The sequence below is a fragment of the Oncorhynchus nerka genome, linkage group LG6 (assembly GCF_034236695.1).
Source record: "Oncorhynchus nerka isolate Pitt River linkage group LG6, Oner_Uvic_2.0, whole genome shotgun sequence".
Classification (NCBI taxonomy): domain Eukaryota; kingdom Metazoa; phylum Chordata; class Actinopteri; order Salmoniformes; family Salmonidae; genus Oncorhynchus; species Oncorhynchus nerka.
The window spans coordinates 59,910,111-59,927,340 of NC_088401.1; the positions used below are offsets into that span (position 1 = coordinate 59,910,111).

The following is a 17,230-nucleotide window of genomic DNA, read 5'->3' on the forward strand; positions in this document are numbered from 1 at the left end:
ACTGTTCCTAGGCCGTCATTGTAAATATCTACATAGACATACAGAGGCCCATTATCAACAACCATCACTCCTGAGTTCCAAAGGCACGTTGTTTTAGCTAATCCAAGTTTATAATTTTAAAAGGCTAATTGATCATTAGAAAACACTTTTGTAATTATGTTAGCACAACTGAAAACTGTTGTTCTGATTAAAGAAGCAATACAACTGGCCTTCATTAGACTAGTTGAGTATCTGTAGCATCAGCATTTTTGGGTTCAATTACAGGCTTAAAATGGCCAGAAACAAAGACATGCATTTTGAAACTCGTTAGTCTATTCTTGTTCTGAGAATTGAAGGCTATTCCATGCAATAAATTGCCAAGAGCTCCAGAGTTCCTCTATGGAGATGGGAAAACCTTCCAGAAGGACAACCATCTCTGCAGTACTCCACCAGTCCGGCCTTTATGGTAGGACGGACAGACGGAAGCCACTCCTCAGTAAAAGACACATGACAGCCTGCCTGGAGTTTGCCAAAAGGCATCTAAAGACTTTCAGACCATGAGAAACAAGATTCTCTGGTCTAATGAAACCAAGATATAACTCTTTGGCCTGAATGCCAAGCATCACGTCTGGAGGAAACCTGGCACCAACCCTACGGGGAAGCATGGTGGTGGCAGTATCATGCTGTAGAGATGTTTTTCAGGAGCAGGGACTGGGAGACTAGTCCATATTGAGGGAAAGACGAACGGCGCAAAGTACAGAGAACCTGCTCGAGAGCGCTCAGGACCTCAGACTGGGGCGATGGTTCACCTTCCAACAGGACAGCGACCCTAAGCACACAGCCAAGACAACGCAGGACTGGCTTCAGGAAAAGTCTCTGAATGTCCTTGAGTGGCCCAGCCAGAGCTCGGACATGAACCCGTTCAAACATCTCTGGAGAGACCTGAAAATAGCTGTGCAGTGACGCTCCCCATCCAACCTGACAGAGCTTGAGAAGATCTGCAGAGAAAGAATGGGAGAAACTCCCCAAATACAGGTGTGCCAAGCTTGTAGCATCATAACCAACATAACCAGCATATTTATTGAAAATGAAATACAGAAATATCTCATTTACATAAGTTTTCACACCCCTGAGTAAATTCAGTACATGTTAGAATCACCTTTGGCAGCGATTACAGCTTAGTATCCGGAAACCATGTATATGTCGTAAAACTAACCTTGTACGACATAATGCCTTTACATTTTGGACAACATTTTTAAGGATATTCAGTTATGAAAACTGGTTGTTTTGCAAATGTTGAACTTATAATATGGCTACTAATAAATCAAAGTCCAATTATACAGATTTGACGATATTCTTACAGAAAAATGTAATGTGAATGTGAATGTCTCCCACGATTTGCACAAATGTACCTGGGGACTCCACACTAAAAGTCTTGTAGTTCACTCATACTTCAAGTTATCCATCGGAAACTTTGCACAAGACTGCCGTCTTGTGGAATCTATCGGAATTACAACCAGAGTGATGCCTTGAACTGTGACCTTTCTCTTAAACATTAAAGATGGTGATAGAAAAAAACTATAGTTTTTTTCTTTGTATTTTCTTCTACCAGATCTATTGTTATATTCTCCTAAATTCAATTCACATTTCCACAAACAAAGTGTTTTCTTTCAAATGGTACCAAGAAATATGCATATCCTTGCTTCAGGGCCTGAGCTACAGGCAGTTAGATTTGGATATGTCATTGAGACGAAAATTGGAAAAAAGGAGGCTATCCCTAAGACGTTTTTACGTCACCTATGACATTTCAGGAATGATAGTCTTCAACTTTTGTATTGATTTAAAAAAGGCTCCAAATAGTGTAACATGGGTAACAATCAAAAGGTGTATGCCATTTTTGTCCCATATGCGGCACCTTGAAGGGTCACAAAAAAAATTGAAAGAGTAAGAAAAAAACTGCTGTTGCTGTATGGATTCAATACGTGACTTTACAATAAGAGTCACATCTGCTGTTGGCCAGAAAGAAAATGTTCTACTAGAAACTGTATTGCTATTTTTAGATGACATTTAAAATAAAGAACAATCTCTTAATGATCATTAACAGTTCAAGAAGGTAAAGCATTTACTGTAACAGTACAGTACTTTTGTTATCCAGGAAAAGGAAGCTTTCAAAGTAATTCAGTAAGGCAGAGCTCTTATTGTCTGAGCTGTTCTCTCCTTTCATTTATCTCCTGCCAACTCCCACAATCCTTTGAGGGAAACTAGGTTTTCGGGTGCAAGGCTAGTCTGCCGTTTGTCTTGATTTTCCTCACCTTCACACTTCCATGGTGGAGGTTAGGAAACAACATTTTGTCCGAGGAAAGGTGTTCCCTTAACACACTGGGTAAAACACACACCATTTTATCTCATAATGTTCTGACTGGAAGATAGTGCTCAAAATTCCATCCAGCTACAAGATTTGCTGGGGTACAGTATTTTGTCTGACATGTACAGTATCTGGTTGCCAAACAGCAATAAGTAATAGCTTCCTTCTAGCCACTTGGGACATTTTGTAGAGTGAGTAACTGGGATGTTGTTGTTCCATGGACTACAGTTGTCTTTCAATCAGGCACTGTAATTCAGGTTACTTACTATATACATTCTTATACTTAATCTCAAAGAATGCATGTAGCAATACTGCCACCTGCTGGAGATTTCACCACCCATACTTCTTTTGTGTTCTGTATTACATTGCATCAGAAATTGATATTTAGATAGTTTGGTAAAAGACAAACATGTAAATAAAAATAACAATTATACAATACACTAAAACTACACTGTTTATACAGCATTGTGCATTTTTCCACATTACCTTATATTATCACAGATTAAGGTCTGTAGGATTTATTTTAGTTGCAGTCAAATTGAACAAAAATGTCATACGGTATTGACAGAATGGCACAGGTGTTGATACATCCTGTTTGCAATAGTATTCAAATAATTAAAGGCTCATGACTATGGGTGTAATCCTAACCTGTGAACAATGAAACAAAAACATTGATATCAATGAGAGTTGTGTGTCCAATCTGTGTAAAACATGCTTGGATCTCAAATTAGGATTCAGGTCCTTTATCAGCAGGTTAATTGAAAAGTGTAAATTGTCATAATATGTGCTATGACTCAAAAGTAGCCAAATAAAATGGGTTCACTTCAGAAATCCCTTTACATTATTCTCAGTAACACATATATTTCTAAAGAGTGGAATGATATGAAATAAGCACACGGCAATTTAATCCATCCTTGCGATTGCACCCATAATGTACGGTGTCCAACCCTTATCACCATGCTAACTTACGTTAAAAAAAGGACAGTATCCTTAGAAAACACTACAAACACATACTATAAACCAATCATTGATTGGACCCACCAGTTCACGTAAATCAAACAGTGCATAGATAAACTGCAATTACAATCCCTCCAATTATTACAGTCTGAACACTTTCTGTGGACAAAATATTGTGAATTGAGTTTGATGCCAGACAAATAGGAGGTCCGATTTGGAGTTGGGCCAATGGTGCAGCTGTGGTAATTCTTCACCCCAATTATGATGACACTTTAATTGCTCAAATCAAATGGCTTGTGTTTCTAGGATGGTAAAGCTACAGGCAGTACAAACAAAGGAAAGTTAAATTCCCTCTCAATAGGGTGAAACAACCTAAATGGTGGCGCCTTGGATTCCCCAGGTACAGTAGGGCTGCACTACGGGGGACAATCGCTGTTGTCACAAACGTCACAACAATTGCAAAATCAAGGTGAGACAGTATTCTGTACAATAAAGCAAAAGCCTCCAAAGTAGGCACATCATCTCCACATTATAAGGGTGTAGTGAGAGGGTCCCCTTTTGCAGTGAGGGAAGACAAAAACTAATTTACTAGTGCACACAAAGAAATGATATATACACGTATTGGTCCATTTCTAGGAACCTCCTAGAGCATACTGTAGTCTCCAAACAGTTCCTCGTTATTCCTGTCTTCACATCAACCATTTCAATCAAATACAACCATGTCCACTTCCAGTGATCAGGGTTACATTCTTAAAAGGTCTTGAAAAATGTCCGATTGTGCTAAATCAGAAATAAAAGGTGAGATTGAAGAGTTGGAGCCCAAGTTGTACGCAGTGCCATTGGAAGGAGCAGTGCTGGAGACAGATGTTCGTTTAGCCATGTTCTCTTGTAATCGGCTGGTCTTGAGCGTAAAATAAACAATTCACGAGCTGCTCACCTTGACAAATCAATCCTAAACCTTAAAAAAAAAGAATAGAAAAGTCTGACGCTGTAAGATTTAAATGTGTACATAGGGGACTAAGGAATTCTACAAATGTGATGTAACCAACCTTCACTGTATATAATACAAATAAAAATGTTGGACACACAAACCTGTCCATAACTTGAGCAGCATTTGACTGACACATTTAGTTTCAAACTAACAAATAACAAAATGTAGTACTGTGTGTCCATGATGAGTCACTTGTTAATTGGAACTGAGAGGATAAACAAAATCGCAAATCTTAGCACTTGCATTTTTTCGATTAAAAACACATGGAGTGTACAGACAAGTTGCTACATGATATACACATGATATACACATGATATACTCCAGTCCATTAGGGGTTCCCTACATGTTCCATACCAGACAACTGGCAAGCTAAAATATTCACTTTGCTAACGGACAAAATCCTCATCAGCTAACTGTCCTATGACCTGGTTAACAGTTTATGAGAGTTTTATTTCCTAGTGATTCAGGCACTGATAGGTTGTTGTTGCTTTTATTTTATGTGTCCCTATGTTGTTTTCAGTTCATTCTAACTGTGAAAACACTATAGCCCTCTCACAAATAAAAACCCAATCACTATCACACCAAACTAGATCTGGAAATTGCACTTGATTCAATAATGCACTGGATGACATGAAAACGTTGCCAAATAAGGCTTAATTAACACAAGAGAAGATTGTCAAATAAAAACTGGTCCACCAGCCAATGAGGACAAACAAACACATTTGAAGTTGATGAGGTGTATAATCAAACATTCACAATGTGGTCTAACATTAGGATTTGACTCTGGATCCCCAGGCGATGGGGACTATCTCTTCTCAGTCTCCGGTGCAGTTATCTCTACCGGTGGTGTTTCCTCAGATGGGGTGTGCATATCCATGACGGGGTTGACAAAGCACTCGTATTCAGAGTCCTCTGCATTCTCCTCAGCATAATCCTCGCCGTGAGCGCTTACAAAGTCATTCTCCCACTCCAGGGCGTTGGAGTCCTCAGAGGCGGAGGCCGTACCGCTGGTCGTCTGCTTCATGCCCGGCCGGAGTGCCGCTCGGAGTATGTCCTCCTCGGTTTTAGACCTCTCCCACGCTGGGACCACCTGGTTCATCCCTGAAGACAAGGACAATTTGATACGTCTAGTTAAACATCGCATGGCCATTCAACTGGTGGTTTTGAGAGGGTTGAATTCAACAATTACTGTTGTTGTTCAATGAAACTGCACAGTATGTTCAGGGAATGTATTTTTTGACATGTGACAAAACAGGCAAGGGGACAATAAAAAGACAATAAGTAATTACACAAGCCCCCACCTTCCTCGTCCTCCCACTCCAGGTCCAGTGAGGTTCCGTCATCGTTGGTGGAGCGGGTCTTGGTGTTGAAGTCCCAGCTGCTCTCCGTGTTGGGAGTGATCACATTAGTCTCAGAGGACAGCCCTAATTACACAAACACTGGCTTATCAAATCACAGGTGGTTTCAAAGAGCAAGAAGTCTCAATGAGGCATGACGATTAACTTTCAGGGATCCCCGAATGTGTTTTATCTTAAAATAGAATGTTGGTATGCACAATTTTAGAGGAACCGTTTCAAACACGGAATATAATATATAGGCTACAGAAAATGGCTGTGCTGAAATAGCGGACTCACTGCTGCTCCTGAAGGCTTCTGACATGACTTTCACATGCTGTAGGTAGACATCAAAGTCTTCACCTGAGCCATGCCTAGAACAGAGTCCAACCAGTGGAGGAGAAACCGTCAACAACTCAATTTCATGGTCATACCATCACTGACACACATGGACCTTGAGGTAGCCATTTTTACTTGGTTTATATACTCACGTTCTTGGATGGGCTGCGCCACCTTGGACTTCTGCCTTGCTTTTTTTCCATTGTGCAAGCTGTTGCTTTGAAAAATAATTATACCTCAGAAAAACACTTGGTCAAAAATGTAAATGTAAATAATGATCAGGTGAAGATTTGTTAGTTACATGCTGCCATTACAGGCTGTGTTAAAATTAAGGTGGCAGATAGGCAAACACAGATGTAAAAAATGGAATTAACCAAGGGAAAAACTGTGGAATTAACCAAGGGAAAAACTGTGGAATTAACCAAGGGAAAAACTGTGGAATTAACCAAGGGAAAAACTGTGGAATTAACCAAGGGAAAAACTGTGGAATTAACCAAGGGAAAAACTGTGGAATTAACCAAGGGAAAAACTGTGGAATTAACCAAGGGAAAAACTGTGGAATTAACCAAGGGAAAAACTGTGGAATTAACCAAGGGAAAAACTGTGGAATTAACCAAGGGAAAAACTGTGGAATTAACCAAGGGAAAAACTGTGGAATTAACCAAGGGAAAAACTGTGGAATTAACCAAGGGAAAAACTGTGGAATTAACCAAGGGAAAAACTGTGGAATTAACCAAGGGAAAAACTGTGGAATGAACAATAAAAAAAGCACAGCTTTGAGAAACAACTCAAATATCAAAAGAATGGAAATGAATGGATGCATAGACTAATTTGAGGTTAAGAAATGAAGTGTAGACAAATGCCTTTCCCTTTTTTGTGTGAATTAACTGAGGCAAATCACTACTTCAAAGGACACTTGCCTGGGGGTACGATTTACAAATTCATATTGAGAGACATACCATCGACTACAGTTCTTTAGATTGACAAAGGATTGACCACCAATTTGTGATATTATGTACTTGAAGTGGTAATAAAGACTAGTGTTTTCACGATACCAGAATTATGGCTTCTATCCCGATACCAGGTTTAGTACCACGAACATCCAATTTTGTTTTTCTAAGTCCATAACAATGCTTAAACCACATTAGGAGACCAGTTTTGAGGTCTGGGAAAATTCTAAGAGGTTTAGATTTGAATGTAGTTACCCTTTAATTTAAGTGCTCATGCAGTTGGCATGGTTGTTTGGTTAGGTTGTTTGGTTAGCGGTTTTTCTGTAACTCACGTGATAGAGTTTGTAAAACAAGCGGCCACTGGATTGATGCCAATAATCATGATTCTGCCAGGTAGGCATAAACTTTTCATTTAGAAAGGTTTTTGGGAAAGCCTTTCCATCTAAACAAAGATGCTCATTATTAGTTTCACTAATGGCTACCACACACAGACGGCCATTCTCATTGCCTCTTCAGAAAGTGGCAGAGAATATAAATCACTGACGCGTTCTGTTCAGGTCTTATGTTAAACTTGAGCTAATTACATAATTGAATAAATGCAATACATTTAGTTGATCTCCAAACATGAGACACAGAACGACCAACCGAACAATTCTAGTACCGAACTGTTTGATATGTTGTATTATGGAAAAAGTACAGAAGTTCTGGTGTAGTGTGCAACACTAATCGAAAGAAGCAGGGGTAGAGCCAAGGAAAAGGTGCGTGAGGCAGAACATGGTAGTGAAGGGACGACAGGCGCACTCAATAATGGCCGCCTCACCTCCTTTAGCTTTCGCTCGCGTGCCAGCCTGGCGGCCTCACGCTGGGCAGCATTTCTAGCCTCCTCTTCTAGCCTTAACTTCTCCTCTTGTGCTAATAACTGAGCAGAAATGACAAAACAAAGAACAAAGTTGAGAACAGAAAACCAAAATTGCAAAACAATTCTGAAAAGCAAATTTAAAAAAATATTTTTAAAAAGCAACCAAAATTAAAATATTAAGGCTGCTATGAGCACGTAGGCTACGCATAAACTTATCTTAGATACTGTATCTTGCTACATGAAAGGCAGTACAAAGTTCATAAACGAGGAAGTGTAATGAACTTTGAATTGAACCTTCCATTATCTGTAAGCAAAAACAAAAAGGTACTATGATTTCTCCAGCCCTTTCAGAGGCACTGTTCTTGTGTAAGCCTACCTCTGCTTGCAACTTCTCGTCTATCAAGTTCTGCTGATCAGAAATTGCAGTATACCGGTGCTCTTTGAGGTGGATGATCTCATCTTCACTGATAGGCCTGGTATCAAAATGAAACAAACATTACCTCAAGCTCATCTTGGTTAAAGCCCTGATTAACATTATTCTTCTGATATGCATTCGTCTGTCCCCCCAAAAAGTTTCAAAAACGTACCTGGGACAGCTTTGTGGGCTCTCTGCCTGAAATTAAAATAAGACAACTTAAAAATACTAAAAGTGGGCAAAGAATCATCCAGAACAGGCCCACAATCATCGTGTCTTCTGTGTATCGTCAGCCAATGGCACACTTTCGGATTGTTTCAATCTAACAAATATGCTCTACAGAACACACTTACCTCATCACTCTCAACAAGGTTTTCAAACTGTGGGGAGACAGAATTGCACTGTAAGTACATCATGTTTTTCCAACCAAGTGATTCATGATGACACATGACATAGGTCTACTTCCAGAAAAATGTAAGTATCATACCTCTATTGTGTAATGTTCCCCAGTTGTACTGCTTCTAAAGTATTTGGACCTGTATGGACAGAAATTTGACAACATTGACATCCATTTAGGATGCTTTCGGTCACTGCCATTCATAGCTAGTTCTTTCAACAGAAGAGACGGGCAATTGATGCTGAGACTCAGATTGTAATAAAATAGTTTCTGTAGTTATGTTTCTTAGCATTCCTGAAACATTAATTTGTTGAATTATAATTTGAGCTGAGATATGAAGCCATTTGTTTGCATGCAAATTGGCCATTTGAATTAATAGGACTAATATAATCTTCAATAAATACAGTACCTTTACATCCAATCTGGGCCATAATTCTTCCTAACAATGACTAAGACACGAGGAATCCAATATAATTATCAAAGATACCCACAATCCCACCCCGGACAACCAGTATACAGTATCCATTATGTCTGACAAGTACAAGTAGTATGGAGCTGCTGCTTGGAGTATTGCGTCTTCATCCTATGTCATTTATTCCTTGTGAATCTGGTATTTTTTTCCCCATGTTCAGAGAAATTAGCCATTGAAGTCTCTTGCATTATTTACCATGCATTGTTAAAGTACCACGTTTTGCCCACTAGATGCCGCTGTTACCGCTACTGTCACCACACCCTTTAATCAATTTTTGCTGGTCTCTTGTGTTAATTAAATGGATCACATCTGTTGCTTTGCAACTTTGGTTAGAAAACCAAAAACTTTTGCTCATGATGAAAAAAAAAATGTGGTCATCCTCACAATTCAAGCCAGTCCCCCAGGAAAGCAATTCAGTTGGTCCTTCGCTTAGGCTTAATTGGTGTCTAGGAAACAGACCCTCCGTGTGTGGTTTATTTCCATTAAGGTCTGGATTAGTTAGACCATTACTGGCGAACAAGCAAACCATTAGGATACAGCAGTTCTAATGGTTTCAATGTTATGGTCTCTAATGGTCTTCAATGTTAAAAGGCCCAAACACACATTGCATAGTATTTTGTAATGGTATTGGGTTGGGCTGTGTTTAATGGTAAATGTCACATCACATGTTATTGAAAAAAAGACTGCCATGAATGGTTTATAATTGTATTATTTTATTAGGGTTGTCACAACATTTTAGTCACTAACCAATTTCTCCATCAAAGTTTTGGGCTTGTAGAACGTCTAAATATCAGAATTGCATGATGGGGATAGCCCTCTCAGAGAGATGCCATTTGTTAGACTATTCAAGGAGAGTTGGGTTGAAGCATTAGGTTGCTGAGAGGAGGACAAATAAATGCTTTCATCGAGGACTGGCTTGGCCACACAATTTATTTTCATCATGAGCAAAAACGATTAGTTTTCTACACAAAGTTGAAAAGAAATGAGACCAGTGAAATGGATAAATGGGTGTTGGCACAAGCCGGAACAGTGGCATCTAGTTAAAGATTAGTTCATCTGTTCTAGTTTGATTCGTGCAGCCTGGAACTAAGAACAGAGGGAAACGTTTCCCTAGTCAGCTCCATTATCTGTGCTACCAAGTGTGTGGGGTGGTGGTGGTGGCGGCGGCGCCCCGGGTCTGTCTTCTGTGCGCGGCTTTGCGGCCCATCCCGTGGGTGAAAACAGAGTTGGGTGCTGTGGAATCGGTGAGGGTAACCAGAAGTGGTCTTGTGATAATTGTTTGTGTTTCTGCTGGTCCGAGGGAGAAGGCGCTCCACGTTAAACGAATGGGGCAAGAAATGTGAATTGTTTTGCACTCAAGAAAAGGGCGCCATTGAAAGGAGTGATAACTGGGGTAGCAGTAAATGTAAAAGTTGACCAATGATTCTTTGCCCAAGTGGAAGAATCCCGGTGTTTGTGACGCTCCTCGTTTTGGTGCAACGCAGACAAGGTGGTGTGAGTGGTGAAACAGAAGAGTGATTGTCTGTTCTTTTAAGTTTTGATGTTGAGCCTTTGCCTGACAAAGTGATGTTAGGATATACACACGTTATCCTGTACGAGCTTTGTGCCAAATCCGTTGTTACAGGTGTCAAGCTTATGGGCATGTGGCAGTGGTGTGTCGGAGGGGGGTTCCTAGGTGTGAGAAGTGTGTAGAAGGGCATGAGACAAAGGAATGTGTAGCATTAGGGAAAGTAGTGGTATGTGTTAATTGTCGGGGTGCCCATGGTGCTGGGGATCAGAAATGTCCCGTGTGAGAGAGGCAGGTTGAGGCTTCCAGGGTGAGAGTAGTGCAGAAGTTGTCATATGCTGAGGCAGTGAAGAAGGTAGAGGAAGGTGGGTCAAGGGGGAGGGATATTATGTTATGTGATATTATGTTTCAGTAAGATTTCGTTTTTAGCATTCATAGCAATGGTTATCAACTGTACCGCAGGGATGGAACGTAAGTCGCAGAGAATTGAGGTTGTGGTGGCAGCTGGGAGTGCGAGACTTTACATCAGAAGAGTTAGAGTGTGTTAAGTGGTGGTGTCCCATCCTTTCAGGTTGTTGGCCTGAGGTTGGACTAAATGTATTTAAATAGTGGAGTAGGGTGGTGTTATTTTTGTATACATTGTTTTTTTAGTGTAGTGTTAGGGTATTTCTTTCTTTCTTTTCAAGTTAAGTATAGTTTAGTCCAAATTGGATGTTGGGTACTATGGGTTTAATATTTTGTGAACCCTAAAAATAAAAGGTCAAATTGGGGCACAATCAATTAGCTTAATTTCTCAATGATCAAATTATATTTCAACAAAATAATGTTTCAGGAATGCTAATATCGGTTTCTTACCTACAGAAACAATTTCTTTACAATCTTAGATGGTGGATGTCATGGCTTGCTGAAATGACAAGGAATGGTGGTTGGTGCAGTCATGCTGTTACCAAACTTTGCATCTGCATTGTTCAAATAAATGTGTTTTTGTCAAATGTTCAGTGGAAATGGTTAAGTTGTCCTTGTGCATAGAGTTGCGTGGTTTGTTTAGCTTTGCAATCATTGGTTTTTGTTTGGCATACATTTTAATGGGAAAAATCTGAGTCTCAGCATAATTCTTACCATGCTCAGATACAGCCTGGCATCACAACTGTAACGTTATAGGCCTAACTGATATCAATAACACCAAGCCTGCAGTTTATAACCTACTCAGAAATGTAATTTTCCTTTAAGGAAGCTGGATGCAATGAGTGTCAACAAAATATTTTTTCCATATTAGTCAATTGTAATTGAATACAGCATAAAATGGACCATGCATTTACAAAGCCGTGTGTCAGTGTATGGAAAAACCCACATGAATGGGTGGTGTGAGGAACGCTTCAGCTTGCTGCGGGAAAACCTATCTAGTTCGCAGGGAAAGGTAACGTTATATGACATGCGACTCTGGTTCGTAGCTATAATTTCGCCTTCAAAACAACTGGGAATATGAGGTGAAATCATAACGTCAGTGATCTTTAGGTCGTGAAGTCAGTTCCCGAATTGGAATTCCAGAGTTGTTTTTAACACCATTCTAAACTCGGAGATGTCCGAGTTCCCAGTTGTTTTTACACGGCACAAGCCTTTGACACCGTGGATCTTTTTTACGCTGATACTGTAATACTGTATACTTGTGCCTAGCTAACCTTTGCTAGCCAACGTTGGTTTAAAGGGCGTATCACTTACCCGCCTCCTCGTTGTATAATGTTTGCTTCTCTTCTGAAGATTCCAGAACAATAAGTCCAACAGTTTCCCATCGCATTCTGTCAAGATATACCTTCCTTGGGTTGGGTGCTAACAAGCTACTGGCGTACTGGATATTTTCACAAATTAATGGATAGCTAGCACAGGTGTACGCTCTTCGACCCGTCGCCGTTAGGCACATGTATTAGCTAGTAGCTAGCTCATACAATTACAGGGTGACATGACAGCTAATGAGCGATCAAAGTATGGACTTTAAAGACGCATATGTACAGACGCTTGTTGCAACATCAATGTTCATCAGGAAAAAAAATGTGGCTAGATGGCGACAGCTGTGGCTTTCAGAATTCTCATTCAATATTTCCTCTTCCTCGCACGTGACTCATGTTTACTTAGCTACGGAGACTCATCTGGCTCAAACGACGTGGGCATGCAACAGTTGCAAAAACACAATAGCCATCATCTTCTTCGATGAGGTTTAACTGCGGTTGACATCCAAAACATGTTGCATTACCCCAACCTACTAGACTGGAGTACAACTCCCTTATACATTGCTTGAAAACATAAATAAACAAATACCCTACCATCTAACACAACACTCACAAAACAATTATAAAAAATAACACCACCGTACTCCACTATTTCAGTCTATTTAATCCTTCCTCAGGCCAACAACCTGAAAGGATGGGACACCAAGACTTAACACACCCTGAAACTCTCTCGCACACCCAAATACCTCTCTGCAACTGCCACCACAACCTCAATGTTCCAAGACTTACGTTCCATCCCTGCAGCACAGTTGTTAACCACTGCTAGAAATGCTAAAAATATAATCTTTCTGAAACATAATATCACTGTTGGCCTATCCCTTTGTAGTGGTACATGTCTACAAGTCACACCACTCCTCTCAGGAACCCTTGACCCATCTTCCTCTACTTCCTTTACTGCCTCAGCATATGACAACTTCTGCACTACTCTAACCCTGGAAACCTCAACCTGCCTCTCTCACACAGGACATTTCTGATCTCCAGCCCCATGGGCACCCTTAGAATTAACACATACCACTACTTTCCCCAATACTACACATTCCTTTGTCTCATGCCCTTCTGCACACTTCTCACACCTAGGAACCTCCCCCCTACACAATGTTGCCACAGACTCATCAAAACTTAAAATAACAGACAATGACTCTTCTGTTTCACCACTTACGCCCACCCTGTCTGCGTCGCACCATACAACAAGCATCAGAAACACTGGGAATCTTCCGCTTCAGTTGGTCAACTTTTACATTTACTGCTACCCCAGTAATCACTCCTTTCAGTGGCGTCCTTTTCTTGAGAGCAAAACAATTCACATTTCTTTCCCCCATTCCTTTAATGCGAAGCCCCTTCTCCCTCGGACCAGCAGAAACACAAACAATTATACCAAGACCACTTCTGGTTACCCTCACCGATTCCACAGCACACAACTGTTTTCACCCACCCTGAAACCACAAATGGATCAGCCAAAAGGCAAGGGTCCACTTTTTCCAAAAACTTCACTCCTACAGTCAAAGACTCATCTTCATCCTGACCCTTGATGCAAGACTCCGGCACCACACCTACCACCTCCGATACATCGCCCTCATTCACTTACATTTCTCCTCAAGGTGATATGTTGATCAGTCAGTCAGCAGTCGCCTGCACAAGCATCTTGTTTCAAGAAATCAACAACTTTTGGGATGCTCATTACTTATTCTTTGTTTTCACATTGGAGGCATATAGTTTGTACAACACTAAAGTAGCCCACACGTATTTTATAAAAGTGTTTGCTCCATTGACAAATGGCTCCCTCTGCGTAATTTTGTCAGGTTGCGTAGAATTTCATTCTTACCTAAAACTATGGATTTCAACACTCAATAACTATGTTTCCATGAATGTGTCCAATAATTGTTTTGTCAACATTTAGAAATGTGCATGGAAAATAAGAGACATTTGCCTGCTACTGTGTGTTTCCACTGAACGGTCTTGTGTCAATAAAAACTTCTAGCAAAAACCTAGTCGCAAATAAAAATGAAGGTAGCAAACACAATTTTTTGGATTAACATTTTGGGGAAACATGTCATTCTGTAAGTACAAAACGTTCCGCAATGTAGCAAATGTTCAAGAGAAGTGAACGCCCTCAGGTAGCCCGTGTGTGGTTTTTAAATGGCGGTTGAGAACCAAAAAGTTGCATTGCCACTACCAACTGGACTGGAGTGTAAATACATTACACTTTTTTGAGACATAAAAAGGGTACAAGAAAGAAAATGACCCTGCCAACCACCACATACCACTACTTTGACCCATAAAACCTAGCGGTCAAACAAGGAAATTGTTCCAATTGTTTTTCCACCATTAATGTTTCCCATAAGGGATTTTAGTAACACTCAATAAAGTCTGTTTCGTGTAGGTTTACCCTGGCATGCCATTTTGATAACTGTGGAAATCTCTTTAGGACAAGGTAATTAACAATATATTCACCTGTATATACCCCCCCACACACACACACACAAATGAAATGCCAATTAGCTGCTAACGCGGTTATAAAAAATAACTACAAATGCCATGAGCTGGACGAGACTGCCGAATCAAGGCAAAGGTAAGAATCTCTGGATTAACTATCTAATGTTAGCTAAATGTAGTAATGACAAAATTGGATACATTTCTTTAAGGTGGACAATTCTGTTTACTGTCTTATGTAAGTTTTAAATTGACACAATCTGTTAGCAAAGGTCTCAGCTAGAGATGACGTGCAGGAGCTTGCAGGGTTTTGTCGTTTTGCATGATGCCTACTTTGATGCTAATTAGTATTTTCAAATCTGAGAGTAAATAGAGCCGAATATATTGATAAGTCCCTTGTCCGAGAGAGACTTACTGTACATGGTTATCAAAACGTCACGCTAGGGTAAACCTACATGAAACAGAGGCCTTATTTTAAGTGTTTCTAAAATCCCCTATGGGAAAAATGAATGGTGGAAAAACGATTGGGACCATTTCCCTGTTTGACCGCTAAGTTTTATGGGTATTATGACACCTCCACTGTGGGGCTCTAGCTGCCTTTTCCATTACATGTTGGTTACAATATATATATATCTTAATATACACTGCTCAAAAAAATAAAGGGAACACTTAAACAACACAATGTAACTCCAAGTCAATCACACTTGTGTGAAATCAAACTGTCCACTTAGGAAGCAACACTGATTGACAATAAATGTCACATGCTGTTGTGCAAATGGAATAGACAACAGGTGGAAATTATAGGCAATTAGCAAGACACCCCCAATAAAGGAGTGGTTCTGCAGGTGATAACCACAGACCACTTCTCAGTTCCTATGCTTCCTGGCTGATGTTTTGGTCACTTTTGAATGCTGGCGGTGCTTTCACTCTAGTGGTAGCATGAGACGGAGTCTACAACCCACACAAGTGGCTCAGGTAGTGCAGCTCATCCAGGATGGCACATCAATGCGAGCTGTGGCAAGAAGATTTGCTGTGTCTGTCAGCATAGTGTCCAGAGCATGGAGGTGCTACCAGGAGACAGGCCAGTACATCAGGAGACGTGGAGGAGGCCGTAGGAGGGCAACAACCCAGCAGCAGGACCGCTACCTCCGCCTTTATGCAAGGAGGAGCAGGAGGAGCACTGCCAGAGCCCTGCAAAATGACCTCCAGCAGGCCACAAATGTGTATGTGTCTGCTCAAACAGTCAGAAACAGACTCCATGAGGGTGGTATGAGGGCCCGACGTCCACAGGTGGGGGTTGTGCTTTACAGCCCAACACCGTGCAGGACGTTTGGCATTTGCCAGAGAACACCAAGATTGGCAAATTCGCCACTGGCGCCCTGTGCTCTTCACAGATGAAAGCAGGTTCACACTGAGCACATGTGACAGACGTGACAGTCTGGAGACGCCGTGGAGAACGTTCTGCTGCCTGCAACATCCTCCAACATGACCGGTTTGGCGGTGGGTCAGTCATGGTGTGGGGTGGCATTTCTTTGAGGGGCCGCACAGCCCTCCATGTGCTCGCCAGAGGTAGCCTGACTGCCATTAGGTACCGAGATGAGATCCTCAGACCCCTTGTGAGACCATATGCTGGTGCGGATGGCCCTGGGTTCCTCCTTATGCAAGACAATGCTAGACCTCATGTGGCTGGAGTGTGTCAGCAGTTCCTGCAAGAGGAAGGCATTGATGCTATGGACTGGCCCGCCCGTTCCTCAGACCTGAATCCAATTGAGCACATCTGGGACATCATGTCTCGCTCCATCCACCAACGCCACATTGCACCACAGACTGTCCAGGAGTTGGCGGATACTTTAGTCGAGGTCTAGGAGGAGATCCCTCAGGAGACCATCCGCCACCTCATCAGGAGCATGCCCAGGCATTGTAGGGAGGTCATACAGGCACATGAAGGCCACACACACTACTGAGCCTCATTTTGACTTGTTTTAAGGACATTACATCAAAGTTGGATCAGCCTGTAGTGTGGTTTTCCACTTTCATTTTGAGTGTGACTCCAAATCCAGACCTCTATGGGTTGATACATTTGATTTCCATTGATCATTTTTGTGTGATTTTGTTGTCAGCACATTCAACTATGTTAAGAAAAAAGTATTTAATAAGAATATTTCATTAATTCAGATCTAGGATGTGTTATTTTAGTGTTCCCTTTATTTTTTTGAGCAGTGTATATATATATTAATCCGATTCTGCAGAGGGTAGTGAGGTCTGCACAATGCATCACCGGGGGCAAACTACCTGCCCTCCAGGACACCTACACCACCCGATGTCACAGGAAGGCCAAAAAGATCATCAAGGACAACAACCCTTTTCACCCCGCTATCATCCAGAAGGCGAGGTCAGTACAGGTGCATCAAAGCAGGGACCGAGAGACTGAAAAACAGCTTCTATCTCAAG

General features: G+C 41.1%; 1 protein-coding gene across 2 annotated transcripts; it reads right to left on the reverse strand.

The window, feature by feature from the left end:
* Positions 1-1,036: 1,036 nt before the first annotated feature.
* Positions 1,037-12,686, reverse strand: LOC115130772 (AP-1 complex-associated regulatory protein-like). 2 transcript variants are annotated; one of them, XM_029662214.2, is made up of 10 exons: positions 12,285-12,686; positions 8,677-8,725; positions 8,543-8,569; positions 8,362-8,387; positions 8,151-8,247; positions 7,736-7,834; positions 6,118-6,182; positions 5,927-6,000; positions 5,594-5,716; positions 1,037-5,393 (listed from the first exon to the last, which is right to left on the reverse strand). In XM_029662214.2, the coding sequence occupies exons 1-10, from the start codon at positions 12,353-12,355 to the stop codon at positions 5,098-5,100; spliced, it is 927 nt and encodes a 308-aa protein (XP_029518074.1). In that variant the 5' UTR covers positions 12,356-12,686; the 3' UTR covers positions 1,037-5,097. The 2 variants fall into 2 exon arrangements, with proteins under 2 accessions (XP_029518074.1, XP_029518075.1); XM_029662215.2 differs by having other exon boundaries at positions 6,118-6,176; positions 12,285-12,685.
* Between the last annotated feature and the right edge of the window lie 4,544 nt (positions 12,687-17,230).